This window comes from Oncorhynchus kisutch, linkage group LG6 (assembly GCF_002021735.2).
Source record: "Oncorhynchus kisutch isolate 150728-3 linkage group LG6, Okis_V2, whole genome shotgun sequence".
In the NCBI taxonomy this organism is placed as follows: domain Eukaryota; kingdom Metazoa; phylum Chordata; class Actinopteri; order Salmoniformes; family Salmonidae; genus Oncorhynchus; species Oncorhynchus kisutch.
Window position 1 is genome coordinate 82439178 of NC_034179.2, and position 24624 is coordinate 82463801.

General features: G+C 45.6%; 1 protein-coding gene across 1 annotated transcript in view; it reads left to right on the plus strand.

Annotated features, from left to right (window-relative positions):
* The window catches only part of LOC109878682 (speckle-type POZ protein), a 102356-nt gene that overhangs the window by 62111 nt on the left and 15621 nt on the right, over positions 1–24624 (plus strand). Inside the window, exons 6-7 of the mRNA XM_031827969.1 lie at positions 1021–1148; positions 17580–17757. Of these exons, the coding sequence (XP_031683829.1) occupies positions 1021–1148; positions 17580–17757 (306 nt within the window). The remainder of the gene's footprint in view (positions 1–1020; positions 1149–17579; positions 17758–24624) is intronic.

Consider the following 24624-nt stretch of genomic DNA (forward strand, 5'->3'; position numbering starts at 1 on the left):
AGAATCGGGTGAAAATGTCTGCAGCCAGACGTCCATCAGTGGGTGGTTCCTAAAACACACCACGCCGAAAGAGCGGCAGACGAACGACAGATGGGCTGTCGGCCTGGTGTGTGTGGTTCTTTAGACCCCAGGGATCCTCATCCTATATAGCAGGAGGGGCCTGCCCTACAGGAGGGGCCTGCCCTACAGGAGGGGCCTGCTCTACAGGAGGGGCCTGCCCCACAGGAGCTTCTTAGATGGGATCCTGTCATTCTATACATGACCAGGGATCTTTATGTGACGTTTCATTGGAGATCTTTGAGAGGGTCTTGGAGTAGTAAAATGTCTGGGCAGGGAATTCATTGTGATCTGACTTGGCAGACTCTTTGATCCAAAGCCATTTACAGTAAAGTGAGTGCCTTTATATTTGTAGTATGTGGTCCCTGAGGGACTTGAACCCATGACCTTGGCGTTGTTAGCATCAGTCTTACCAACTGGGCCATCAGAACCACTATGGTACAGCAGTGTCTCTGACTCTAGTTAGTGTGTTATGTACGTTGAGTATGTCCTCAGTGGTTGTGTCCCAAATAACAACCTATTCCCTGTGTAGTGCACTACTTTTGTTGTACACTATATAGGGAAAAGGGTGCCCTTCTGGACGCAACCAGTGTATGTACGTATTCCTGGAATACGTACATGAAGGACCCCATGAAGTCATTTCTCTTGTGTGTTTGTAGTGCACAGAACCCTCCCTGCCTCTTCTCAGGCAGACATACTTGGCAGTCCATAAGCACTTTATAATGGGATGCTTTGATCCCTGCTTATCCCACCTGCTTATCGTGCCTGTGTGCCAGAGATGAGGGAGTGTATGAAAAATGTCTGGAGTGTGGCATCGTTTTCTTATGAGGTGTTAAAAGTCCCATGCAGGTGACACTTCCTTTATTCAACCTCCTGTCTGGCTGTGCTCACTCTCACTTTCTCCTTTCTCATGGTCATGACAGACACACGTGCACTAACTGTCTGTGTTGTTCCCTTTTACAGAGAGCCAGAGGGCATACCGGTTTGTCCAGGGGAAGGACTGGGGCTTTAAGAAATTCATCAGGAGAGACTTCCTGCTGGACGAGGCCAATGGGCTGCTGCCTGACGACAAGCTCACTCTCTTCTGTGAGGTAGGACACAAGTTCACACAATATAGAGACACAGGTAACTGCCAAAATAAAATTGAAAGCAGGTGCAGGTGTTAATTAAGAAATTAACATCCCATCATGCTTAGGGTCATGTATAAAAAAAGCCCAGTTGTAGGATTATCTTGTCTACCCTGGCTAGAATAATAGATGTCAGTGACTTTTAAAGAGTGTCTCAAAGGAGCATATGGGGTTAAAGGGTGTGTCAGTCACCAGATCTCAACCCAAATGAACACTTTAAATTAGATTCTGGAGTGGCGCCTGAGACAGTGTTTTCCACCACCGTCAACAGAACACCAAATGATGGAATGGTGTCGGATCCCTCTAGAGTTCCAGACACTTGTAGAATGTATGCTAAGGCACGTTGAAGCTGTTCTGGTTCGTGGTGCCCAACGCCCTATAATGTTGGCAGTTAGATGTATCTCTATAGACGGGTTGGTTGTTTAGCAACTACATTGACTTGTGCTCTACTGTGGGGCAAAACAGACGGGGTTGACTTATATTGTTGATAACATGTAAACAATATTTTGTCCCCAATGTTTATTGAAAACCTAATTAAAGTTGCACAATGAGAACTTGTCTCTCAAATGCTTTGTTGCGGTTGTTGGTTAACTTGCTAGATAGCACATGTTTTGCCATGTTAGCATAGATGTGAAATCGGTCAAAACACTTCAAAACAAGGCATGGTATCAAAAACAAGATCAAATGAGCTGAAACGAGACACTTACGATTCACCACATAGTTTTTTGTCGTTGTTGCAAGCAATCTGGCCATCCAAAACCATAACACACGGCCTTATGCCGCTTTGTAGTGTGCACACCGCTAACCCGTTTATAGGACACACACCGCTAACCCGTTTATAGGACACACACCGCTAACCCGTTTATAGGACACACACAGCTAACCCGTTTATAGGACACACACCGCTAACCCGTTTATAGGACACACACCGCTAACCCGTTTATAGGACACACACCGCTAACCCGTTTATAGGACACACACCGCTAACCCGTTTATAGGACACACACCGCTAACCCGTTTATAGGACACACACCGCTAACCCGTTTATAGGACACACACCGCTAACCCGTTTATAGGACACACACCGCTAACCCGTTTATAGGACACACACCGCTAACCCGTTTATAGGACACACACCGCTAACCCGTTTATAGGACACACACCGCTAACCCGTTTATAGGACACACACAGCTAACCCGTTTATAGGACACACCACTAACCCGTTTATAGGACACACACAGCTAACCCGTTTATAGGACACACACCGCTAACCCGTTTATAGGACACACACAGCTAACCCGTTTATAGGACACACACCGCTAACCCGTTTATAGGACACACACCGCTAACCCGTTTATAGGACACACACCGCTAACCCGTTTATAGGACACACACCGCTAACCCGTTTATAGGACACACACAGCTACACTGGGACTAGGGCCAGGAGTCTGTCCTAACCATGTGACCTGACCAGGAAAACCTCATGGGTCATCACTAGTTGCCACAAAGTCATAAACCCTGTCTATTTCTGCAATTACTCTTCGCCAACCACAACCACACTGATAACCTTATGCCTAACTTTTTAAATTAAGACCAAAAAGGTCTGTGCGGATTCTTATTCCGTCAGTTTGTCAGTAGGGCTGTCAGGTCAGATGCTGTGTAGTGTTGGGCTAGATTATATCCCCTGTTATTACTAGGCTGTAACAGAGGGGGCAGCAGAGGTCAACCATCTCTCTCTCTGTGTCGCCCAGCCCCCCCTGTTGGATCGGGGAACAGAGTAGAGGTTAACTTTCTGGATATGTTAATGTTCTCATTGTCATGCATTCACCCATAAATGTTTAAAAAGCATGGTGGTGGCTGTTTAAAGCAAACCTAATTAACCCTGTGGGTATGGTGCTGAAATCCATGTCTTGAAGTTTCCCCCTGTTTGTTACGAGAGAGAGAGAGAGAGAGAGAGAGAGAGAGAGAGAGAGAGAGAGGAGCGATGTGCAAGTCTGTTTAAAGTGCTTCCAAACTGGGCCTATTGACAGACGAGTAAGAGGGGCATAGCAGCTACTACAGAGCTGTGGGGGAGGTGTGTGTGTGTGTGACTGCGTGTACTGTGTGTGTGACTGCGTGTACTGTGTGTGACTGCGTGTACTGTGTGTGACTGCGTGTACTGTGTGTGTGACTGCGTGTACTGTGTGTGTGACTGCGTGTACTGTGTGTGTGACTGCGTGTACTGTGTGTGTGACTGCGTGTACTGTGTGTGTGACTGCGTGTACTGTGCGTGTGACTGCGTGTACTGTGCGTGTGACTGCGTGTACTGTGTGTGTGACTGCGTGTACTGTGTGTGTGACTGCGTGCACTGTGTGTGTGACCGCGTGCACTGTGTGTGTGACTGCGTGCACTGTGTGTGTGACTGCGTGCACTGTGTGTGTGACTGCGTGCACTGTGTGTGTGACTGCGTGCACTGTGTGTGTGACTGCGTGTACTGTGTGTGTGACTGCGTGTACTGTGTGTGTGACTGCGTGTACTGTGTGTGACTGCGTGTACTGTGTGTGTGACTGCGTGTACTGTGTGTGACTGCGTGTACTGTGTGTGTGACTGCGTGTACTGTGTGTGTGACTGCGTGTACTGTGTGTGTGACTGCGTGTACTGTGTGTGTGACTGCGTGTACTGTGTGTGTGACTGCGTGTACTCTGTGTGTGACTGCGTGTACTCTGTGTGTGACTGCGTGTACTCTGTGTGTGACTGCGCGGTACTGTGCGCGGTACTGTGCGCGGTACTGTGCTTGTGACTGTGCGTGTGACTGCGTGCACTGTGTGTGTGGTACTGTGTGTGGTACTGTGTGTGGTACTGTGTGTGGTACTGTGTGTGGTACTGTGTGTGGTACTGCGTGTGGTACTGCGTGTACTGTGTGTGTGTGGGACTGCGTGTGACTGCGTGTACTGTGTGTGTATGCACATGTCCCTGTGTATGTGAGAGAGGGTTTGCATAGAGAGTACTTCCCCAGTGGTGTTAGGCTGCTGGTTGGTTATAGTCCTGATTTGACTATATACCAGCATTTATGCACGGACCGGTTTAGGTTTTTTACTTTTATAACGGTATTTTAAGGTTTGGTTTGTAATATGCCATGTGTAATGTCCATTTCCTCGCAGACCTAGCCTTGCCCCGTCTCACTCAAGGAGCTAATTTGTTGTTGCTTAACCACAAGAACATGTATTCAGTCTGCATGATCAATGCAGCACATGCAACAATGTTGATGACAATGATGTTTTCACTTAGCTTCTTAATATAAATCCACAAGCGTTCTATAAATACACTATGAGTTTGAGTTTCTTACAACCAGACCTCAACCTCAACAAACACCATTGGGATGAATAGGAATGCCGACTGCGAGCCAGGCCTAATCGCCCAACATCGGTGCCCAATCTCACTAATGCTCTTGTGGCTGAATGGAAGAAAATCCCCGTAGCAATGTTCCAACATCTAGTGGAAAGCCTTCCCAGAAGAGTGGAGGCAGTTATAGCAGCAAAGGGGGAGACAAACTCCATATTTAATGCCCATGTATTTTGGCCATATCACCCAGCCCTAGTGTGAGTTACTGTAGTGAGTAGAGGTCGACCGATTAATCGGAATGGCCGATTTAATTAGTGCCTATTTCAAGTTTTCATAACAATCGGTATTTTTTTATGCCTATTTTGCCTTTTTAAATGTATTTATTTTTTAAACCTTTATTTAACTAGGAAAGTCAGTTAAGAACACATTCTTATTTTCAATGAACGGTGGGCCTTGTTCAGGGGCAGAACGACAGATTTTCACCTTGTCTGCTCGGGGGACCCAATCTTGCAATTTTACAGTTAACTAGTCCACCGCTTGTAGTGGAAATTTCCTGTATTTACCAAATCATGAGAGCAAACCACACACAAGTCAGAGTTATCATAAAGTCCATCTTTAATTATATTAGCTCCATCACAACCCTGTGACTCTCAGATCAATTCAGTGTCTATAAATGAATGTCCTTACAAAACAGTTCTTAGTATCATTTATAGCCAAGACACACCCATCTCAACTCACATGACGAATAACAGATCTTAGGAACATTACAAAGGAAGACTTTACTTGAGAGAGGAGTATTCCATAGCCAGACAGCATTAGCTATAAATTATCGTTCAGTTTGCTCTCCTAAAACGAGGTTCTACTTCTCGTTCTTGGTATAACAGTACCAAGACATTAGGATATATATCAATTATCATTTTAGGCACCCCCATTCTGGACAAGCTCACGGAGACACAGTGACTGGCACACAGACATTGTGGAGCCAAGAGATAATTGGTTCCCCCTCAATCATCCCTTCACATGGTTTAAAAGATATGTTTACATATGAAGACAAGCATGACCTCTCCCCTCTCTGCGGCCCAAGTAACTGAACCCTGACAGAGAACAGATAACTGCAACCGGCCAACAGTATTATCCGTCAACAGACAATAGACATTCTAATGACATATCTCACATAAGCATGCAATAAAAATAAAACATCTATGTTACCCAACTATTCTGATTAATACCCAACACGCTCTAACCACCCGCCTCTCATTGCACTCCACGAGGAGATTGCCTGTTACGCGAATGCAGTAAGCCAAGGTAAGTTGCTAGCTAGCATTAAACTTATCTTATAAAAAACAATCAATCAATCATAATCACTAGTTATAACTACACATGGTTGATGATATTACTCGTTTATCTAGCGTGTCCTGCGTTGCATATAATCGATGCAACGCTGGGGGATGATTTAATAAAAGCGCATTTGCCACAAAAGCACAATCGTTGGACGACTGTGCCTAACCATAAACACCAATGCCTTTTATTAGCGGGGTGCGCGCTAATAGCGTTTCAAACGTCACTCGTTCTGAGACTTGGAGTAGTTGTTCTCCTTGCTCTGCAAGGGCCGCAGCTTTGGTGGAGCGATGGGTAATGCTGCTTCGAGTGTAGCTGTTGTCGATGTGTTCCTGTTCGAGCCCAGGTAGGGGCGAGGAGAGGGACGGAAGCGATACTGTTACACTGGCAATACTAAAGTGCCTATAAGAACATCCAATAGTCAAAGGTATATGAAATACAAATGGTATAGAGAGAAATAGTCCTATAAATACTATATTAACTACAACCTAAAACCTCTTACCTTGGAATATTGAAGTCTCATGTTAAAAGGAACCACCAACTTTCATATGTTCCCAAGTTCTGAGCAAGGAACTCAAATGTTAGCTTTTTTACATGGCACATATTGCACTTTTACTTTCTTCTCCAACACTTTGTTTTTGCATTATTTAAACCAAATTGAACATGTGTCATTATTTATTTGAGGCTACATTTATTTTATTGATGTATTATATTCAGTATACTGTTCATTCAGTATTGTTGTAATTGTCATTATTACAAATAAAAAAAAATTAAACCGGCCGATTAATCGGCAGCGGCTTTTTTTGGTCCTCCAATAATCGGTATCGGCGTTGAAAAATCATAATCGGTTGACCTCTAGCTACCACAAGGTCTTCCCGCGGGCAGGTAAGACTGTAAAGTACTTCAATATTCCTGGTCCTTGTTCCCCCTGGGATGCAGTCTTTACTACCATCGGAGACCTGTCTCCTCGTTCTCTCATTCTCTTTCCTTCTCTTTTTTTTTTCTTTCTCTTTCATTTTTATATTTCTCTCTCCTCTCTCCACTCTTTCTCTCTCCATTTGTGAGAATGCTGTTCATTGACTACTGCTCAGCGTTCAACACCATCGTCCCCTCCAAGCTCATCACCAAGCTTAGGATCCTGGTACTGAACATCTCACTCTGAAGCTGGATCCTGGACTTCCTGACGGGCCGACCCCAGGTGGTGAAGGGTAGGCAACATCACGTCCACCAAACTGACCCTCAACATGGGGCCCCCACTGGGGTGTTCTAATCTCTAAGGACTTAAAATGGTCCACGTGCACAGTCATGAAGAAGGCGCGACGGCACCTCTTCCCCCTCAGGAAGTTGAAAAGTTTTGGCAATGGGCCCTCAAATTCTCAAAAAGGTCTACAGCTGCGCTATTGGGAGCACCTTGACTGGCTGCATCACTGCTTGGTACGGCAACAACACCGCCCTCGGTCGCATGGTGCTAGAGGATGGTGCGGACAGCCGAGTTCCCTGCCATCCAGGACCTCTATATCAGGCGGTGTGAAAGGAAGACCCGAACAATCATTAAAGACTCCAGCCCCCAAGCCATAGATTGTTCTCTCAGCTCCACACAGCAAGTGGTACTGGTGTATCAAGTCTGACAACAACAGGGTCCTGAACAGCATCTATCCCCAAGCCATATCACTTCTAAATAGGTTCTAGGGAATATCTGAGTTGGCCCTTGTATTTATTTCTCTATGGCACGCTCACAGGACTCTACACACTCACGCACACTGACACTCCAACACACACACATTTATACTGAATCTACATACATGCACACACACTCACATACAATTATAAACAGCGTAGCAGCAGTGTAAATTATCATACACTGAGTATACAAAACATTAAGGACGCCTGTTCTTTCCATGAGACTGACGAGGTGAATCCAGGTGAAAGCTATGATCCCTTATTGATGTCACTTGTTAAATCCACTTCAATCAGTGTAGATGAAGAGGAGGAGACTGGTTAAAGAAGGATTTTTAAACCTTGAGACAATTAAGACATGGGGTGTGTGTGTGCCATGCAGAGGGGGAATGGGCAATATAACATGTTTAAGTGCCTACGAACAGGTTATGGTAGTAGGTGCCAGGCGCACCGGTTTGTGTCAAGAACTGCAATGCGGCTGGGTTTTATATTTGGGTCTACATTGGCCAGAATCCCTGTGGAACGCTTTCAGCACCTTGTAGAGTCCATGCCTAGATGAATTCAGGCTGTTCTGAGGGCGAAAGGGGTAGGGGTGCAACTCAATAATTAGGAAGACGTTTCTAATGTTGGGGTATACTCTGTGTATATCCTGATGCCAAGTCACCTTACCCCTATACAGTTGAAGTCAGAAGTTTACATACACCTTAGCCAAATACATTTAAACTGTTTTTCACAATTCCTTACATTTAATCTTGGTAAAAATTCCCTGTCTTAGATCAGTTAGGATCACCACTTTATTTTAAGAATGTGAAATGACAGAATAATGGTAGAGTGATTTATTTCAGCTTTTATTTCTTTCATCACATTCCCAGTGGGTCAGAAGTTTATACACACTCAATTAGTATTTGGTAGCATTGCCTTTAAATTGTTGGGTCAAACGTGTCTGGTAGCCTTCCACAAGCTTCCCACAATAAGTTGGGTGAATTCTGGCCCATTCCTCCTGACAGAGCTGGTGTAACTGAGTCAGATTTGTAGTCCTCCTTGCCACTCCAATACCTTGACTTTGTTGTCCTTAAGCCTTTTTCCACAACTTTGGAAGTATGCTTGGGGTCATTGTTAATTTGGAAGTAACTTTTGCGACCAAGCTTTCACTGATGTCTTGGGATGTTGCTTCAATATATCCACCAAATGTTCCTCCCTCATGATGCCATCAATTTTGTGAAGTGCACCAGTCCCTCCAGCAGCAAAGCACCCCCACAACATGATGCTGCCTCCCCCGTGCTTCACGGTTGGGATGGCGTTCGCCTCCCCCTTTTTCTTCGAAATATAACGATGGTCATTATGGCCAAACAGTTCTATTTTTGTTTCATCAGACCAGAAAGATATTTCTCCAAAAAGTATCTTTGTCCCCATGTGCAGTTGCAAACCGTAGTCTGGCTTTTTTATGGCGGTTTTGGAGCAGGGGCTACTTTCTTGCTGAGCGGCCTTTCAGGTTATGTCGATATAGGACTCGTTTTACTGTAGATATAGATACTTATGTACCGGTTTCCTCAAGCATCTTCACAAGTTCCTTTGCTGCTGTTCTGGGATTGATTTGCACTTTTCGCACCAAAATACGTTCATCTCTAGGAGACAGAACGCGTCTCCTTCCTGAGTGGTATGACGGCTGTGTGGTCCCATAAGGTTTATACTTGCGTACTATTGTTTGTACAGATGAGCATGATACCTTCAGGCATTTGGAAATTGTTCGCAAGGATGAACCAGATTTGTGGAGGCCCACATTTTTTTTCTGAGGTCTTGGCTGATTTCTTTTGATGATCCCATGAAGCAAAGAGGCACTGAGTTTGAAGGTAGGCCTTGAAATACATCCACAGGTACACCTCCAATTGACGTCAATTAGCCTATCAGAAGCTTCTAAAACCATGACATAATTTCTGTAATTTTCCAAGCTGTTTAAAGGCACAGTCAACTTAGTGTATGTAAACTTCTGACCCACTGGAATTGTGATATTGTGAATTATAAAATAAATAATCTGTAAACAATTGTTGGAAAAATTACTTGTGTCTTGTACAAAGTAGATGTCCTAACTGACTTGCCAAAACTATCGTTTGTTAACAAGAAATTTGTGGAGTGGTTGGAAAACGAGTATTAATCACTCCGACCTAAGTGTATGTAAACTTCCAACTTCAACTGTACATGCAGTGCATTCGGGAAGTATTCTGGCCTCTTGACTCTTTCCACATTTGTTACGTTACAGCCTTATTCTAAAATGGATTACATTGTTTTTTTGCCTCATCAATCTACACACATTACCCCATAATGAAAAAGCGAAACTGGTTCTTAATGTTTTGCAAATTTATAAAAACAAATACCTTATTTGCATAAGTGTTCAGACCCTTTGCTATGAGACTTGAAATTAAGCTCAGGTGCATCCTGTTTTTCATTGATCATCCTTAATGTTTCTACAACATGATTGGAGTCCAACTGGTAAATTCAAATGATTGGACACTATTTGGAAAGGAACACAACTGCCTATTTAAGGTCCCACATTAGACAGTGCATGTCAGAGCAAAAACCAAGTCATGCGGTCGAAGGAATTGTCTGTAGAGCTCTGAGACAGGATCGTATCGAGGCACAGATCTGGGAAAGGGAAACATTTCTGCAGCATTGAATGTCCCCAAGAACAGAGGCCTCCATCTTTCTTAAATGGAGGAAGTTTAGAACCACCAAGACTCTTCCTGGAACTGGCCGCCCGGCTAAACTGAGCAAACAGGAGAAGGGCCTTGATTAGGGAGGTGACCAAGAACCCAATGGTCACTCTGACAGAGCTCCAGAGATCCTCTGTGGAGATGGATGAACCTTCCAGAAGGACAACCATCTCTGCAGTTCTCCGCCACTCAGGCCTTTATGGTAGAGGGGCTTGACAGAAGGCACTCCTCAGTAAAATGCACATGACAGGCCGCTTGGAGTTTGCCAAAAGTCACATAAAGACTCTGACCATGAGAAACAAGATTATCTTGTCTGATGAAACCAAGATTGAACTCTTTGGCCTGAATGCCCAGAGTTATGTCTGGAGGAAACCTGGCACCATCCCTGGTGGCAGCATCATGCTGTGGGATGTTTTCAGCAGCAGGGCTTGAGAGACTAGTCAGGATCGAGGGAAAGATGAACGGAGCAAAGTACAGAGAGATCCTTGTTAAAAAACCTGCTCCAGAGCACTCAGTACCTCAGACTGGGGTGAAGGTTCACCTTCCAACAGGACAACGACCCTAAGCACACAGCAAAGACTACACAGGAGTGGCTTTGGGACAAGTCTCTGAACGTCCTTGAGTGTTCCAGCAAGAGCCCGGACTTGAACCTGAACTAACATCTCTGGAGAGACCTGAAAATAGCTGTGCAACAGCGCACCCCATCCAACCTGGCAGAGCTTGAGATGATCTGCAGGGAAGAAGGGGAGGAACGCTCCAAATACAGGTGTGCTGAGCTTGTAGCATCATACCTAATAAGACTCGAGGCTGTAATCGCTGTCAAAGGTGCTACAACCAAGTACTGAGTAAAGGATCTGAATACTTAAGGAAATGTGATATTTATTTATGAACTTATTTTTGCTTTGTCATAATGGGTAACAATGTGGAAAAAGTCTATGGGTCTGAATACTTTGTAAATGCATAGTACGTACCTCACTCTAGCATCCCTGCACTCAAACTGACCCTGCATAGCTTTTTACTTATTTTCTTTTTTTTCTTGTGTGTTTTTGTTCTACCTCATGTTATTTTTAGTGCTTCTTTGATATTGATTACTTACTGCATGTTTGGAGTGTGCAAGAAAGGAATTTCACTGTTCCAGTGCATTTGACATTAAAACTTGAATCCTCTTATCTCTCCTTCCTTCCCTTTCTCTCCTTGTCTTGGCCACATGGTCCTGTCCTGCTTCTGAGAGAGAGGGAATGCCCCAGAGCCCATTGCTTTGGGGTGTTTAGGCACTTTTCCCCCCAATATCACCCCTCATCCCTTCCCTCTCTCCTGGCTTTGCTCCTCTCCCTTCTCTTGTTTCCTCCTCACTGCTCCCTCCTCTCCCTTCCTTTGCTTTACGCCTCCCCTCTTTTTTATATCTCTCCCTCTCCTCATCTCTGCTCGCAGGTATTTAATGAAAGGATAGTTTCTCTCTCTCTCCTGCGCGCTCTCTCTCTCTCGTTCTCTCACTCTCTCGTGTGCGCTCGCCCGCTCTCTCTCTCGAGCGAACGAGAGGGCAAACGAACGAGAGGGATGACGGGCAGAATTGGATGGATAGAAGTTTAGGAGAAGTGTCTTTACTTTCTTCACTTCTCTAATGAGACACCCTGGTAAATGGCTGGTCTCTCTCTCTCTCTCGCATCTCTGACAGGGCTCATAGTAACCTCACTCACCAAGGTCACAGTTTAAATACACTGTATGGATCTAGTTTTAAAGCAGTGTAATGTATGCATCTCTAGCGCCGGTCCTGGAGAACTAACTGTATGCAGGATTTTGTTCCAAAACCAGCTGGGATGAAGCAAAACCTGCACACCAGTAGTTCTCAAGGACCGTAGTTTTCCACCCCTTACATACGTTAGTTGGAGAACGTCCTCATAAAATGTACTGTATCTCTGCCTAAGGGGTTTTGCTTACTGTTAAGTGTGGCTAGCTCTATTCAGAAAGTTGAACAGAAGTGTCTTTCGGATACTCAGTCATCCTAAATTGGTAAGTCAGTGGTCCACCTTTAGGCAGACAGTGTCAGAGAGCCTCGGCTGGTGGGCATGATGGGCTTGTTTCACCCACTCTGTCACCTCAGGGAGTGAATGAAACACTGAAGGGTTTTCTCATTCTACCCCAGCATAACTCTTTCTTCATAACAGTGATGATACAATAGTGCTTCTAGTCTCATCCTAACCACCCTACAGCCTCTTTGTATCCACAGAGCTTCTTTCTCTCTCTCCTTCCAGGGAGTGTGTGAATGAATGAGGTGGGTGCTGATGTTCAGCTGTTTCCTCCTCTTACTCCTGCTCTTTCCCTCTCGCTCTCTCTCGTCCCCCCCCCACCCCCCACCCCATTTCTTTCTCCTGGCTGTCTGTGGGTAAGCACTTTGCCGGGTGACAGCGCCCATCCTTCACAGGGCCCTGCCATATGCCACGCTGCTGTCAGAGGAGACTGCTGCAGATGCTCCAGCTGCTCTCTCCACCCCTATCTACCTCCCTACACACCTCCCTTTCTCACCTCACACACCTCCCCAAAACTGAGACAGGGAGATGTGTAGAGGCTCAGTGAGACTGAGACACAAAGTGAGAGACTTGGTTAGGGAGGATAGAATGAGAAAGAATGGGAAGGATGGAGGATGGGTGTAAGAGGGTGGAAATAGTTTGAGAGAAGATGTAACAGGGTTTGGAGTAGGCTTGGGTGGTATCCAGATTTTTATATTATCAAATCGCCCTTCTCATATACCAGGATTTACGGTATAACCGGCATAGCACACAAGGGGGTGCTAAAAACACAAGAAAAGCCCATTGGGCCTGTATTACCAGAATGCTAACAAAATTAGCACAAACTACTATAATAGTGAAATCACATAGCTAAATGCTAACGGGCAAAAACGGATAAACTATTTGCAAAGACTGGCAAACCCAGCTCGTAAAGTTATACAAGCATAGGGACTAGCTACCGGATATCATTTTCGGTCTGTATGGACATTGACAAGCGAAAGTTTACAAGATAGATTGTGCAAATGAACAAAGTTGTGATGCTTGCTTTTCTGAAGGAAGAGAACCATGTGTACATGGAGAAGAGGGAACACTAGTAGGAAGCACAGGGGAATAAAATAACACATCCAGAGATCTTTGACTTCTGACAGAAAGCCATACTAAGATATCTGATGGAAAACATTGAGTAGTGAATTGCACATAAGTGTAAGTTCATCACCTCATGTGCGCTGCACAACAGACTCACTGATAGATATAGAATGCTATGGATTCACCACATGGCTTTCTCCTGGTGTGCTGTTTATAAACAAACACGTGACTGGCTCAACTGTTCTGGGGAACTACGATAAGCTAGAGAGCGAGGGTAGAATGGCGTAGGCGACAGAGAATAAGTGAGGGAAATAAAGCAAGATGACACTTGAGAGAAAGAAAGTGGGTTAGAGACCCAGTAACTGAGACGGACAGATGAATAGTGATTTTTTGGAAAACAAGCCCTGGTAAGCTTCATAATGAAAAATAATGTAACAGTCAAAATAATGAGTGTAATCTGCTTTGTCTGTTACCTAGTGCACAAGTTGACTGCATGTATTTATATGAAATGTACAAATATTCAAATTTGCTTAAAACGGTATCGTACGAGGGTATCGTACGAAACCCTAGTTTCGAGGCCTCCTCATTCAGTTTGAGAACAAGTTACACCTTGACGGAACAACACCAACAGATCTTTAAACCCAATCCAAAAAAACTTTAGTTCTTATAAACAATGAAGCACCAAGTAACGGTCTTTCTCTCGTGCTCCTCCAGATCATTTCCTTCAAGCGCTGTTAAATCGGGCCTCCGTTTCAAAGCTATCAGTTTAGTGTCTCTGTGATCTTCCAGCAGAGAAAACACAACTAGTTTCAAGGGACCTGAATGGCTGGCCTGCCTGTTTTCCTGCATCCGTGTGTCTGCGTTGGTCTGTCTGCATTTCTCTCTGCCACCCAGGCAGTTGTTTGTCTCTGTGGAAGAACAAGGCTGGCGAGACAACAGTAACACATGGCTCCGAAACAATGGGAAACTGGCTGCTGTGCCTCCGGTCCTCTCTCTCTCTCTCTCTCTCTCTTGTGTGTCGTTCACCAGCTTGACTTCAAATCATGCATGAAATATGCCTCTGCCCCCGTCTGTGTGTCGATCCACTCAAAAACGTCTGTGGCGGACGGGTGCAGGTGCAGGCTGGTCTGCTGAAATACCAACTGTAGATCTAGTCCAGTACCCTGGTGTGAATGGTGTCTCCATGGACTCAATGGAATGCTCATCAGTAGTGTTAACTGTCACTCACCATCTAAAGTATGGGAATAATTTGGCTCATCCGCTATGAAGCTTTAATGGGTTGCCAGCAGGGTTGACTGGTATGTTTTGCCCCAGTTAAGCACCTAGATTTATGTCATTTGGTTTAATGTCGGCATGTGTGCGTGTGGGCTTTTAGATGTTTGTGGCCTTATTTTGGGGTTTGCTGATACCTCTGAGGAAAGTATGTTTATAAAGACCGTGTGTTTGCATTCAATATAGTTTGTGTGTCTTGAGCAACGCTGTTTACTCTGGTTGACTGGAGAGCAGCTGGAGAGAGAGCGGATGAAGGGCCAGTCATGCATTATAAAAAGCTGCTGATGAGTTCTGCGCTCGGGGGTTCAGACGACAAGTTTAAAAGATCACACACCTATTAAGGCAGAGCTGAGGAAAGGTGTGTGTACGCGTGTGACCCAGTCTGCTCTGGATTGATCAGAGAAAAGTCTCATATTGAACATAAGACACAGTGGAGGGAAAATAAAGTGTTCCATAACTTAATGAACTTGATTTGCTAATTTTTTCAGGACTATTTCACTCATGGCGTACTGTAAATCTATAAACAGACACGTAGAGGAGTAAAAGAGACTGACCAGAAATGAATTAATCTTCTGGGCTCTGAGATTCCATGGCAACTGTCTGGTCTGCAGAGATCAAGGTGGCTGCTGTGAGTCGATAGAGAAACCATCAGGTCAGGGGTTAAGGCCATTAATGAACATCGCCACCATAATGATGGTAATATACAGCCTTGCTGACGAGGATGATGGTGATGATTGTTGAATATGCTGGTGATAAAGATGATGATGACAGGAGAACGTGACTGAGGGGTGAAGACAGAGAGTAGTTTAGTCAGTGTGTGTAAATAGGAGCTAGCTGCAGAGCTACAGCAAAGTGTTTCCACCTGGTTAGTTGATGGAATAATGGGCCAGGTTAGCCTAGCGTGGCTAGCCTAGCGTGGCTAGCCTAGCGTGGCTAGCCTAGCGTGGCTAGCCTAGCGTGGCTAGCCTAGCGTGGCTAGCCTAGCGTGGCTAGCCTAGCGTGGCTGGCCTAGCGTGGCTGGCCTAGCGTGGCTGGCCTAGCGTGGCTGGCCTAGCGTGGCTGGCCTAGCGTGGCTGGCCTAGCGTGGCTGGCCTAGCGTGGCTGGCCTAGCGTGGCTGGCCTAGCGTGGCTAGCCGTGCTATACAGCGGCTGAGTGCACCGCCATGCTTATTTATACCAACAGACACACATAAAGCAGAAACACTCCCATCTGTATTTACCACTATATATAATGAGTTCGGCCCAATTGGCACTCTATTCCCTACAGTCAAAAGTTGAGCACTATATAGGGAATAGGGTGCTATTTGAGACACGGCTATACAGAGTGCATCTCAACAGACCCAGTGCTCTGTGTTGACTTACCTGTTCCCTCCCTCTTACTCAGTCTCCAGTTTACCCCTTTTTAATATACCTCCTATACTGTCTTCTTTCTCCTTCTCATCTCCATCTTCATCTCTCCTCCACACGTCTGTCTCTCCCAGTCCTTGTATGAGTTGCTAATCAGTGTCTTATGAGTGCCTTGTGAGTGTACTCTTGAGTGAATGTGTGTGTGTGTGGAGATGGATGTACATCATTCATACTAAAGTCCCCCTGGAGTGTGATTTATGGAGCCAGCTGTGGGTACCAGACTGTGCCACACACACAGTGATACACAATACTCATGGTCACAATGCTCTCCTCTCAACATCACCATTTCCTTTGTACTGTGCCCCTGTAATGTCATCACAGGAAATGAGCTTGTGTTTATGAGAGTCTATTTCCTCCTTGGGATCCTATACCCCCCTATTATTTCTCTCTGTCTGTCACCCTGTCTTTTTCTCCCAGTCTTTTATTCTCCATGTCTAACCCTCCCGCCCTGTCTTTCTCTCCCCTCCAGGCTAACACTTACACCTCCATCAGGAGCAAACAAGGGTCCTTGACATTCAATTTCCTGCTTGCCACACACTTTTTCATTGTGTGTTTTTCTCCCCTTTCGTCTCTGCCTGAGTCAGATGGGCAGACGGAGGAACGGAGAGAGGAACAGACAGAGAGGGGGACAGGGAGGGTGTTTTTCATGGGGGGCAGCCTCCATCCCTCCCTGTCTGAACAGCCCAGTAGCAAGGTCACCTTACTGGGATGCATTTGGGAGTTTCAGGGGCCATGACACAGCTTTTTCTAGGAACAGTTTGTGGCAATGAAATATATTTTTGGGGGGAACCGTTTCAGTGTCTTTGGAATGCTGCTTTAAAATGTTTGGATTCTTGTGGGGACCAGTCCCCACAAGAACAGTAAACAAACAAAAACTGGGGACATTTTGTTAGTCCCCACAATGTCAAATGCTATTTCTATGGGGTTTAGGATTTAAGTTAGAATTAGTGTTAAGGTTAGGAGGGAAAATAGGATCTTGAATGGTACTACATTTTGTGTCCCAAGGTTAGTTGTACAAGACTGTTTGTGGGGCGCACGCTGTCCTGTAGTGAGATAAATTAGTATGTTCGATGTTGTCTTGAACAGGTGGCTAAGCCAGCATGGAGAATATATATATATATATATATATATATACACACACACACACACACACACACACACACACACACACACACACACACACACACCCTAATGATTAATAGACTGAGTCAAGTCCCTGTCTAGTGTCTTGTTTGTGAGTGGATGTGGTATATGAGCAGAGCACACGTTAATTGTTGGAGGTGTGTGTTTGCATGGCAGCTTTATTTAACGGTTGATGTATTGCTTGGTGTGGCAGAGATCATCTGTTAATGGCTGGTCTTCCTGTATATGATTTGATGTGTGTGTTTTCTGATTTGTCCATTAGAATGTGTAAGGGGATAGATGGTCTAATACTGCTGGTTACTGTAATGTATACAGTGTGAGTAGACTGACTGACTGATCTTCCCTCTGTCTTTTTCTTTCTTTCTGTTTTTTAAATTTTTTCTCATTCTTTTTCTCTCTCGTCTCCTGTCTCTCCGTCTAACTCTCCCTCCCTGTAGGTGAGTGTGGTGCAGGACTCGGTGAACATCTCAGGTCAGAACACTATGAACATGGTGAAGGTGCCAGACTGCAGGCTGGCCGATGAGCTGGGAGGGCTTTGGGAACACTCCCGCTTCACTGACTGCTCCCTGTGTGTGGCGGGACAGGAGTTCCAGGCACACAAAGCCATCCTGGCAGGTAAGACTACTTTTGTCTCGCACTCCACGCACGTGCATACTGACCACACAGAACACCGGACCCACTTCTTACAGATATAGACACATCAATGACAGAAACACAGACCATGGGCTCTATTGTATCAAACCTAACGCAATGTTAAGTCTTAGCGCTGTCGGTAGTAGTATAAATATTTTAGCAATTTTCACAACCAGAATAATGGCTACAGTAGCCGGCGGTGGAGCGAAAGGTCTGGACTTATAAAACACATTGTAGGTGTGTCGAGGCTTGGCCCCACACTGACCAATTGGAACGTGCTCCATGGCTAAATGTGTAGTTGCTTAAAGTTGTTTATTTACTGTCTTTTATGTATAGCGTTGTCATCAACTCCAATTTGAATTTTAGTCCGTTATAGCCTAGTTCGTTAAATATCCTTCCCCATATTTGCTAAATATTTTCAACATGTTTGCATTCCACATGGTTTTAATTGCATTGCTTTAATATGGAATTACACGATTATACATAGGCTATAGCATTCACACCGATTATAGGGGCTAGGCCTACTGTAAATTGCAGTGTGGTCATGCCAAACATAGTCAATAAGCAAGACTAAATTCACTTGGCTATCGATAAGGCCTAAAAAGAAAGTGTATAATTCTAATAACTAAACAGCAGGGCCTCCTGGGTGGCGCAGCGGTCTAAGGCACTGCATCGCAGTGTTGCGGCGTCATTACAGCCTGGGGTTGGTTTGATCCCAGGCTTGTCACAACCGGATGTGACCGGGAGTCCCATAGTGCGGCGCACAATTGGCCCAGCGTTGTCCGGGTTAGGGGAGTGTTTGGCCGGGGCGGCTTTACTTGGCTCATTGCGCTCTTGCCACTCCTTGTGGCAGGCCGGGCTCCTCCAGGCTGACTTCGGTCATCAGTTGAATGGTGTTTCCTCTGACACATTGGTGCAGCTGGCTTCCGGGTTAAGCGAGCAGGTGTTAAGAAGCGCGGCTTGGCGGGTCATGTTTCGGAGGACGCATGACTCGAACTTTGCCTCTCGTGAGCCCTTTGGGGAGTTGCAGCAATGAGACAAGATCGTAATTGGATTGCAATTGGATATCACAAAATTGGGGAGAAAAAGGGGGTGAAATTACAATAAATGAAAAAAATACTTCACAGCAACTTGTTTTAAATTAGCTTTGTTTACATTTTGAGTTGAAGGCACCATAATTGCTCCACGTGGGCATGTCAGATAGAGAAAACATGGACTATGTAGGGTTTTACAAACATCCATACTTTTTAAAGGAGCTTGATAAAGATACAAAATAAATAGAGGGAGGGAGAATGTCCACTCACTGTTATTCTACTTGTAAATGTAATGTTTTATAAACATAATGGTACCATCTTACAGATCATATTTGCACTTCTACAGATAGTAGTTGTGGTCTCAACTTACTGTTGCGAGTTAGAATAGTAGAATACACAAGGTGAAATTTCTAAATGTTTTTATCAGCAGTTATAGAAATGTGAGTTATAGATCTGTCATTCTCATTGAAAGCAAGTCGAGGAAGCGGTAGATCTGTTCAATGTACACTATTTGTATGCTACCCGCTCATAAGTTCGTTTTTCGTTCGTTCGTCTCTTTCTTTTGGCTATGTACAACATCTTTAAACAGCTGAAAATACATGATTTTTTGATAATGATATATATAATATAAGACAGGTAAATTACCAACCCTTGCGTCAGGGTTGGAAAATATTGGAGTGCTGGCTTTTTGAAGTTGAAATTGCCAAAGAGCAGGCTGTTAATGGCAGCTGCAAATAGAGCCCCATGGCTGAGTATCTGACTGAAACTTTCAGGAACTCTCCCTGTGGAGAATGGGAATGGCTGTCAATTATCCAGTCATTTTGAGACATTTTAATTGTGCGCTACTGTGGCATTGGGGTCTTCACTCTCTCTCCACCCCCTTATCTGGCTGTCTGCACCTCCCTCTCTCCTTTTCTCCTTCTCCCTCGCTTCTTCCCCTACCTGGGTTAGGTGACACCCACTCCCCCCATTGTTCTCCCTCTCCACCACCGTTCCTGTGACAACTCTCCGGGTCGTTAATCGCTGTGGAAACGGACAGAGCAGGATCAAAAGGGCTGTGGAAGTGTGTGTGCTGGCTGAGCGAAACGCTTTAAATTGGCTTCTTATTGGTCATGCGATCTAAAACAGTGTGTGGTGCTTCTCTCTCTGTCTACTGCAGAACGGGCTCGGCACTGCATCTCTATAATACCCTCACACAAAACAACTCTCAGCCATGGAACAACACTCACACAAAACAACTCTCAGCTATGGAACAACACTCACACAAAACAACTCTCAGCTATGGAACAACACTCACACAAAACAACTCTCAGCTATGGTACAACACTCATACAAAACAACTCTCAGCTATGGAACAACAAAACAACTCTCAGCTATGGTACAACACTCACACAAAACAACTCTCAGCTATGGAACAACACTCACACAAAACAACTCTCAGCTATGGAACAACACTCACACAAAACAACTCTCAGCTATGGTACAACACTCACACAAAACAACTCTCAGCTATGGAACAACAAAACAACTCTCAGCTATGGTACAACACTCACACAAAACAACTCTCAGCTATGGTACAACACTCAAATCAAATCAAATCAAATGTATTTATATAGCCCTTCGTACATCAGCTGATATCTCAAAGTGCTGTACAGAAACCCAGCCTAAAACCCCAAACAGCAAGCAATGCAGGTGTAGAAGCACGGTGGCTAGGAAAAACTCCCTAGAAAGGCCAATACCTAGGAAGAAACCTAGAGAGGAACCAGGCTATGTGGGGTGGCCAGTCCTCTTCTGGCTGTGCCGGGTGGAGATTATAACAGAACATGGCCAAGATGTTCAAATGTTCATAAATGACCAGCATGGTCGAATAATAATAAGGCAGAACAGTTGAAACTGGAGCAGCAGCACAGTCAGGTGGAAGTTGAAACTGGAGCAGCAGCATGGCCAGGTGGACTGGGGACAGCAAGGAGTCATCATGTCAGGTATGGTCCTAGGGCTCAGGTCAGTTGAAACTGGAACAGCAGCATGGCCAGGTGGACTGGGGACAGCAAGGAGTCATCATGTCAGGTAGTCCTGGGGCATGGTCCTAGGGCTCAGGTCCTCCGAGAGAGAGAAAGAAGGAGAGAATTAGAGAACGCACACTTAGATTCACACAGGACACCGAATAGGACCGGAGAAGTACTCCAGATATAACAAACTGACCCAGCCCCCTGACACATAAACTACTGCAGCATAAATACTGGAGGCTGAGACAGGAGGGTTCAGGAGACACACAAAACAACTCTCAGCTATGGTCCAACACTCACACAAAACAACTCTCAGCTATGGTCCAACACTCACACAAAACAACTCTCAGCTATGGAACAGGACTCACACAAAACAACTCTCAGCTATGGAACAGGACTCACAACAAAACAACTCTCAGCTATGGAACAGGACTCACAACAAAACAACTCTCAGCTATGGAACAGGACTCACAGAAAACAACTCTCAGCTATGGAACAGGACTCACAACAAAACAACTCTCAGCTATGGAACAGGACTCACAACAAAACAACTCTCAGCTATGGAACAGGACTCACAGCAAAACAACTCTCAGCTATGCAACAAAACAACTCTCAGCTATGGTACAACACTCACAGCTATGGTACAACACTCACAGCTATGGTAAAACACTCACAGCTATGGTAAAACACTCACAGCTATGGTACAACACTCACACAAAACAACTCTCAGCTATGGAACAGGACTCACACAAAACACCTCTCAGCTATGGTCCAACACTCACACAAAACAACTTTCAGCAATGGTACAACACTCACACAAAACAACTCTCAGCTATGGTCCAACACTCACACAAAACAACTCTCAGCTATGGAACAGGACTCACACAAAACAACTCTCAGCTATGGAACAGGACTCACAACAAAACAACTCTCAGCTATGGAACAGGACTCACAACAAAACAACTCTCAGCTAGCTACAAGCTATTTAGTCATTGTTAGTTTTTTTTTACCTGGATAACACTCGCCAGTCCAGCTTCCCTGCCCCATCCACCGCTGCCCCCTGGACACTGATCTCTTGGCTACATAGCTGATGCACGCTGGACTGTCCATTAATCACGGTACTCCATTCTGCTTGTTTGTTTTATCTGTTGGCCCCGTTGCCTAGTCTACGCCATTTTACCTGCTGTTGTTGTGCTAGCCGATTAGCTGTTGTCTCACCTACTGTTTTAGCTAGCTTTCCCAATTCAACACCTGTGATTACTGTATGCCTCGCTGTATGTCTCTCTCAAATGTCAATATGCCTTGTATACTGTTGTTCAGGTTAGTTATCATTGTTTTAGTTCACAATGGAGCCCCTAGTTCCACTCTTCATACCCCTGATAACTCCTTTGTCCCACCTCCCACACATGCGGTGACCTCACCCATTACTACCAGCATGTCCAGAGATACAACCTCTCTCATCATCACCCAGTGCCTGGGCTTACCTCCGCTGTACCCGCACCCCACCATACCCCTGTCTGCGCATTATGCCCTGAATATATTCTACCATGCCCAGAAACCTGCTCCTCTTATTCTCTGTCCCCAACGCTCTAGGCGACCAGTTTTGATAGCCTTTAGCCGCACCCTCATACTACTCCTTCTCTGTTCCGCGGGTGATGTGGAGGTAAACCCAGGCCCTGCATGTCCCCAGGCACCCTCATTTGTTGACTTCTGTGATCGAAAAAGCCTTGGTTTCATGCATGTCAACATCAGAAGCCTCCTCCCTAAGTTTGTCTTACTCACTGCTTTAGCACACTCACTGCTTTAGCACACACCCTGATGTCCTTGCTGTGTCTGAATCCTGGCTCAGGAAGGCCACCAAAAATTCAGAGATTTCCATACCCAACTATAACATCTTCCGTCAAGATAGAACTGCCAAAGGGGGAGGAGTTGCAGTTTACTGCAGAGATAGCCTGCAAAGTAATGTCATACTTTCCAGGTCCATACCCAAACAGTTCGAACTACTAATTTTGAAAATTACTCTCTCCAGAAATAAGTCTCTCACGGTTGCCGCCTGCTACCGACCCCCCTCAGCTCCCAGCTGTGCCCTGGACACCATTTGTGAATTGATCGCCCCCCATCTAGCTTCAGAGTTTGTTCTGTTAGGTGACCTAAACTGGGATATGCTTAACACCCCGCCAGTCCTACAATCTAAGCTAGATGCCCTCAATCTCACACAAATCATCAAGGAACCCACCAGCTACAACCCTAAATCTGTAAACAAGGGCACCCTCATAGACGTCATCCTGACCAACTGGCCCTCCAAATACACCTCCGCTGTCTTCAACCAGGATCTCAGCGATCACTGCCTCATTGCCTGTATCCGCTACGGAGCCGCAGTCAAACGACCACCCCTCATCACTGTCAAACGCTCCCTAAAACACTTCTGTGAGCAGGCCTTTCTAATCGACCTGGCCCGGGTATCCTGGAAGGACATTGACCTCATCCCGTCAGTTGAGGATGCCTGGTCATTCTTTAAAAGTAACTTCCTCACCATTTTAGATAAGCATGCTCCGTTCAAAAAATGCAGAACTAAGAACAGATACAGCCCTTGGTTCACCCCAGACCTGACTGCCCTCGACCAGCACAAAAACATCCTGTGGCGGACTGCAATAGCATCGAATAGTCCCCGTGATATGCAACTGTTCAGGGAAGTCCGGAACCAATACACGCAGTCAGTCAGGAAAGCTAAGGCCAGCTTCTTCAGGCAGAAGTTTGCATCCTGTAGCTCCAACTCCAAAAAGTTCTGGGACACTGTGAAGTCCATGGAGAACAAGAGCACCTCCTCCCAGCTGCCCACTGCACTGAGGCTAGGTAACACGGTCACCACCGATAAATCCATGATTATCGAAAACTTCAATAAGCATTTCTCAACGGCTGGCCATGCCTTCCGCCTGGCTACTTCAACCTCGGCCAACAGCTCCGCCCCCCCCCCCCGCAGCTCCTCGCCCAAGCCTCTCCAGGTTCTCCTTTACCCAAATCCAGATAGCAGGTGTTCTGAAAGAGCTGCAAAACCTGGACCCGTACAAATCAGCTGGGCTTGACAATCTGGACCCTCTATTTCTGAAACTATCTGCCACCATTGTCGCAACCCCTATTACCAGCCTGTTCAACCTCTCTTTCATCTCGTCTGAGATCCCCAAGGATTGGAAAGCTGCCGCAGTCATCCCCCTCTTCAAAGGGGGAGACACCCTGGACCCAAACTGTTACAGACCTATATCCATCCTGCCCTGCCTATCTAAGGTCTTCGAAAGCCAAGTCAACAAACAGGTCACTGACCATCTCGAATCCCACCGTACCTTCTCCGCTGTGCAATCTGGTTTCCGAGCCGGTCACGGGTGCACCTCAGCCACACTCAAGGTACTAAACGATATCATAACCGCCATCGATAAAAGACAGTACTGTGCAGCCGTCTTCATCGACCATGCCAAGGCTTTCGACTCTGTCAATCACCATATTCTTATCGGCAGACTCAGTAGCCTCGGTTTTTCGGATGACTGCCTTGCCTGGTTCACCAATTACTTTGCAGACAGAGTTCAGTGTGTCAAATCGGAGGGCATGCTGTCCGGTCCTCTGGCAGTCTCTATGGGGGTGCCACAGGGTTCAATTCTCGGGCCGACTCTTTTCTCTGTATATATCAATGATGTTGCTCTTGCTGTGGGCGATTCCCTGATCCACCTCTACGCAGACGACACCATTCTATATACTTTCGGCCCGTCTTTGGACACTGTGCTATCTAACCTCCAAACAAGCTTCAATGCCATACAACA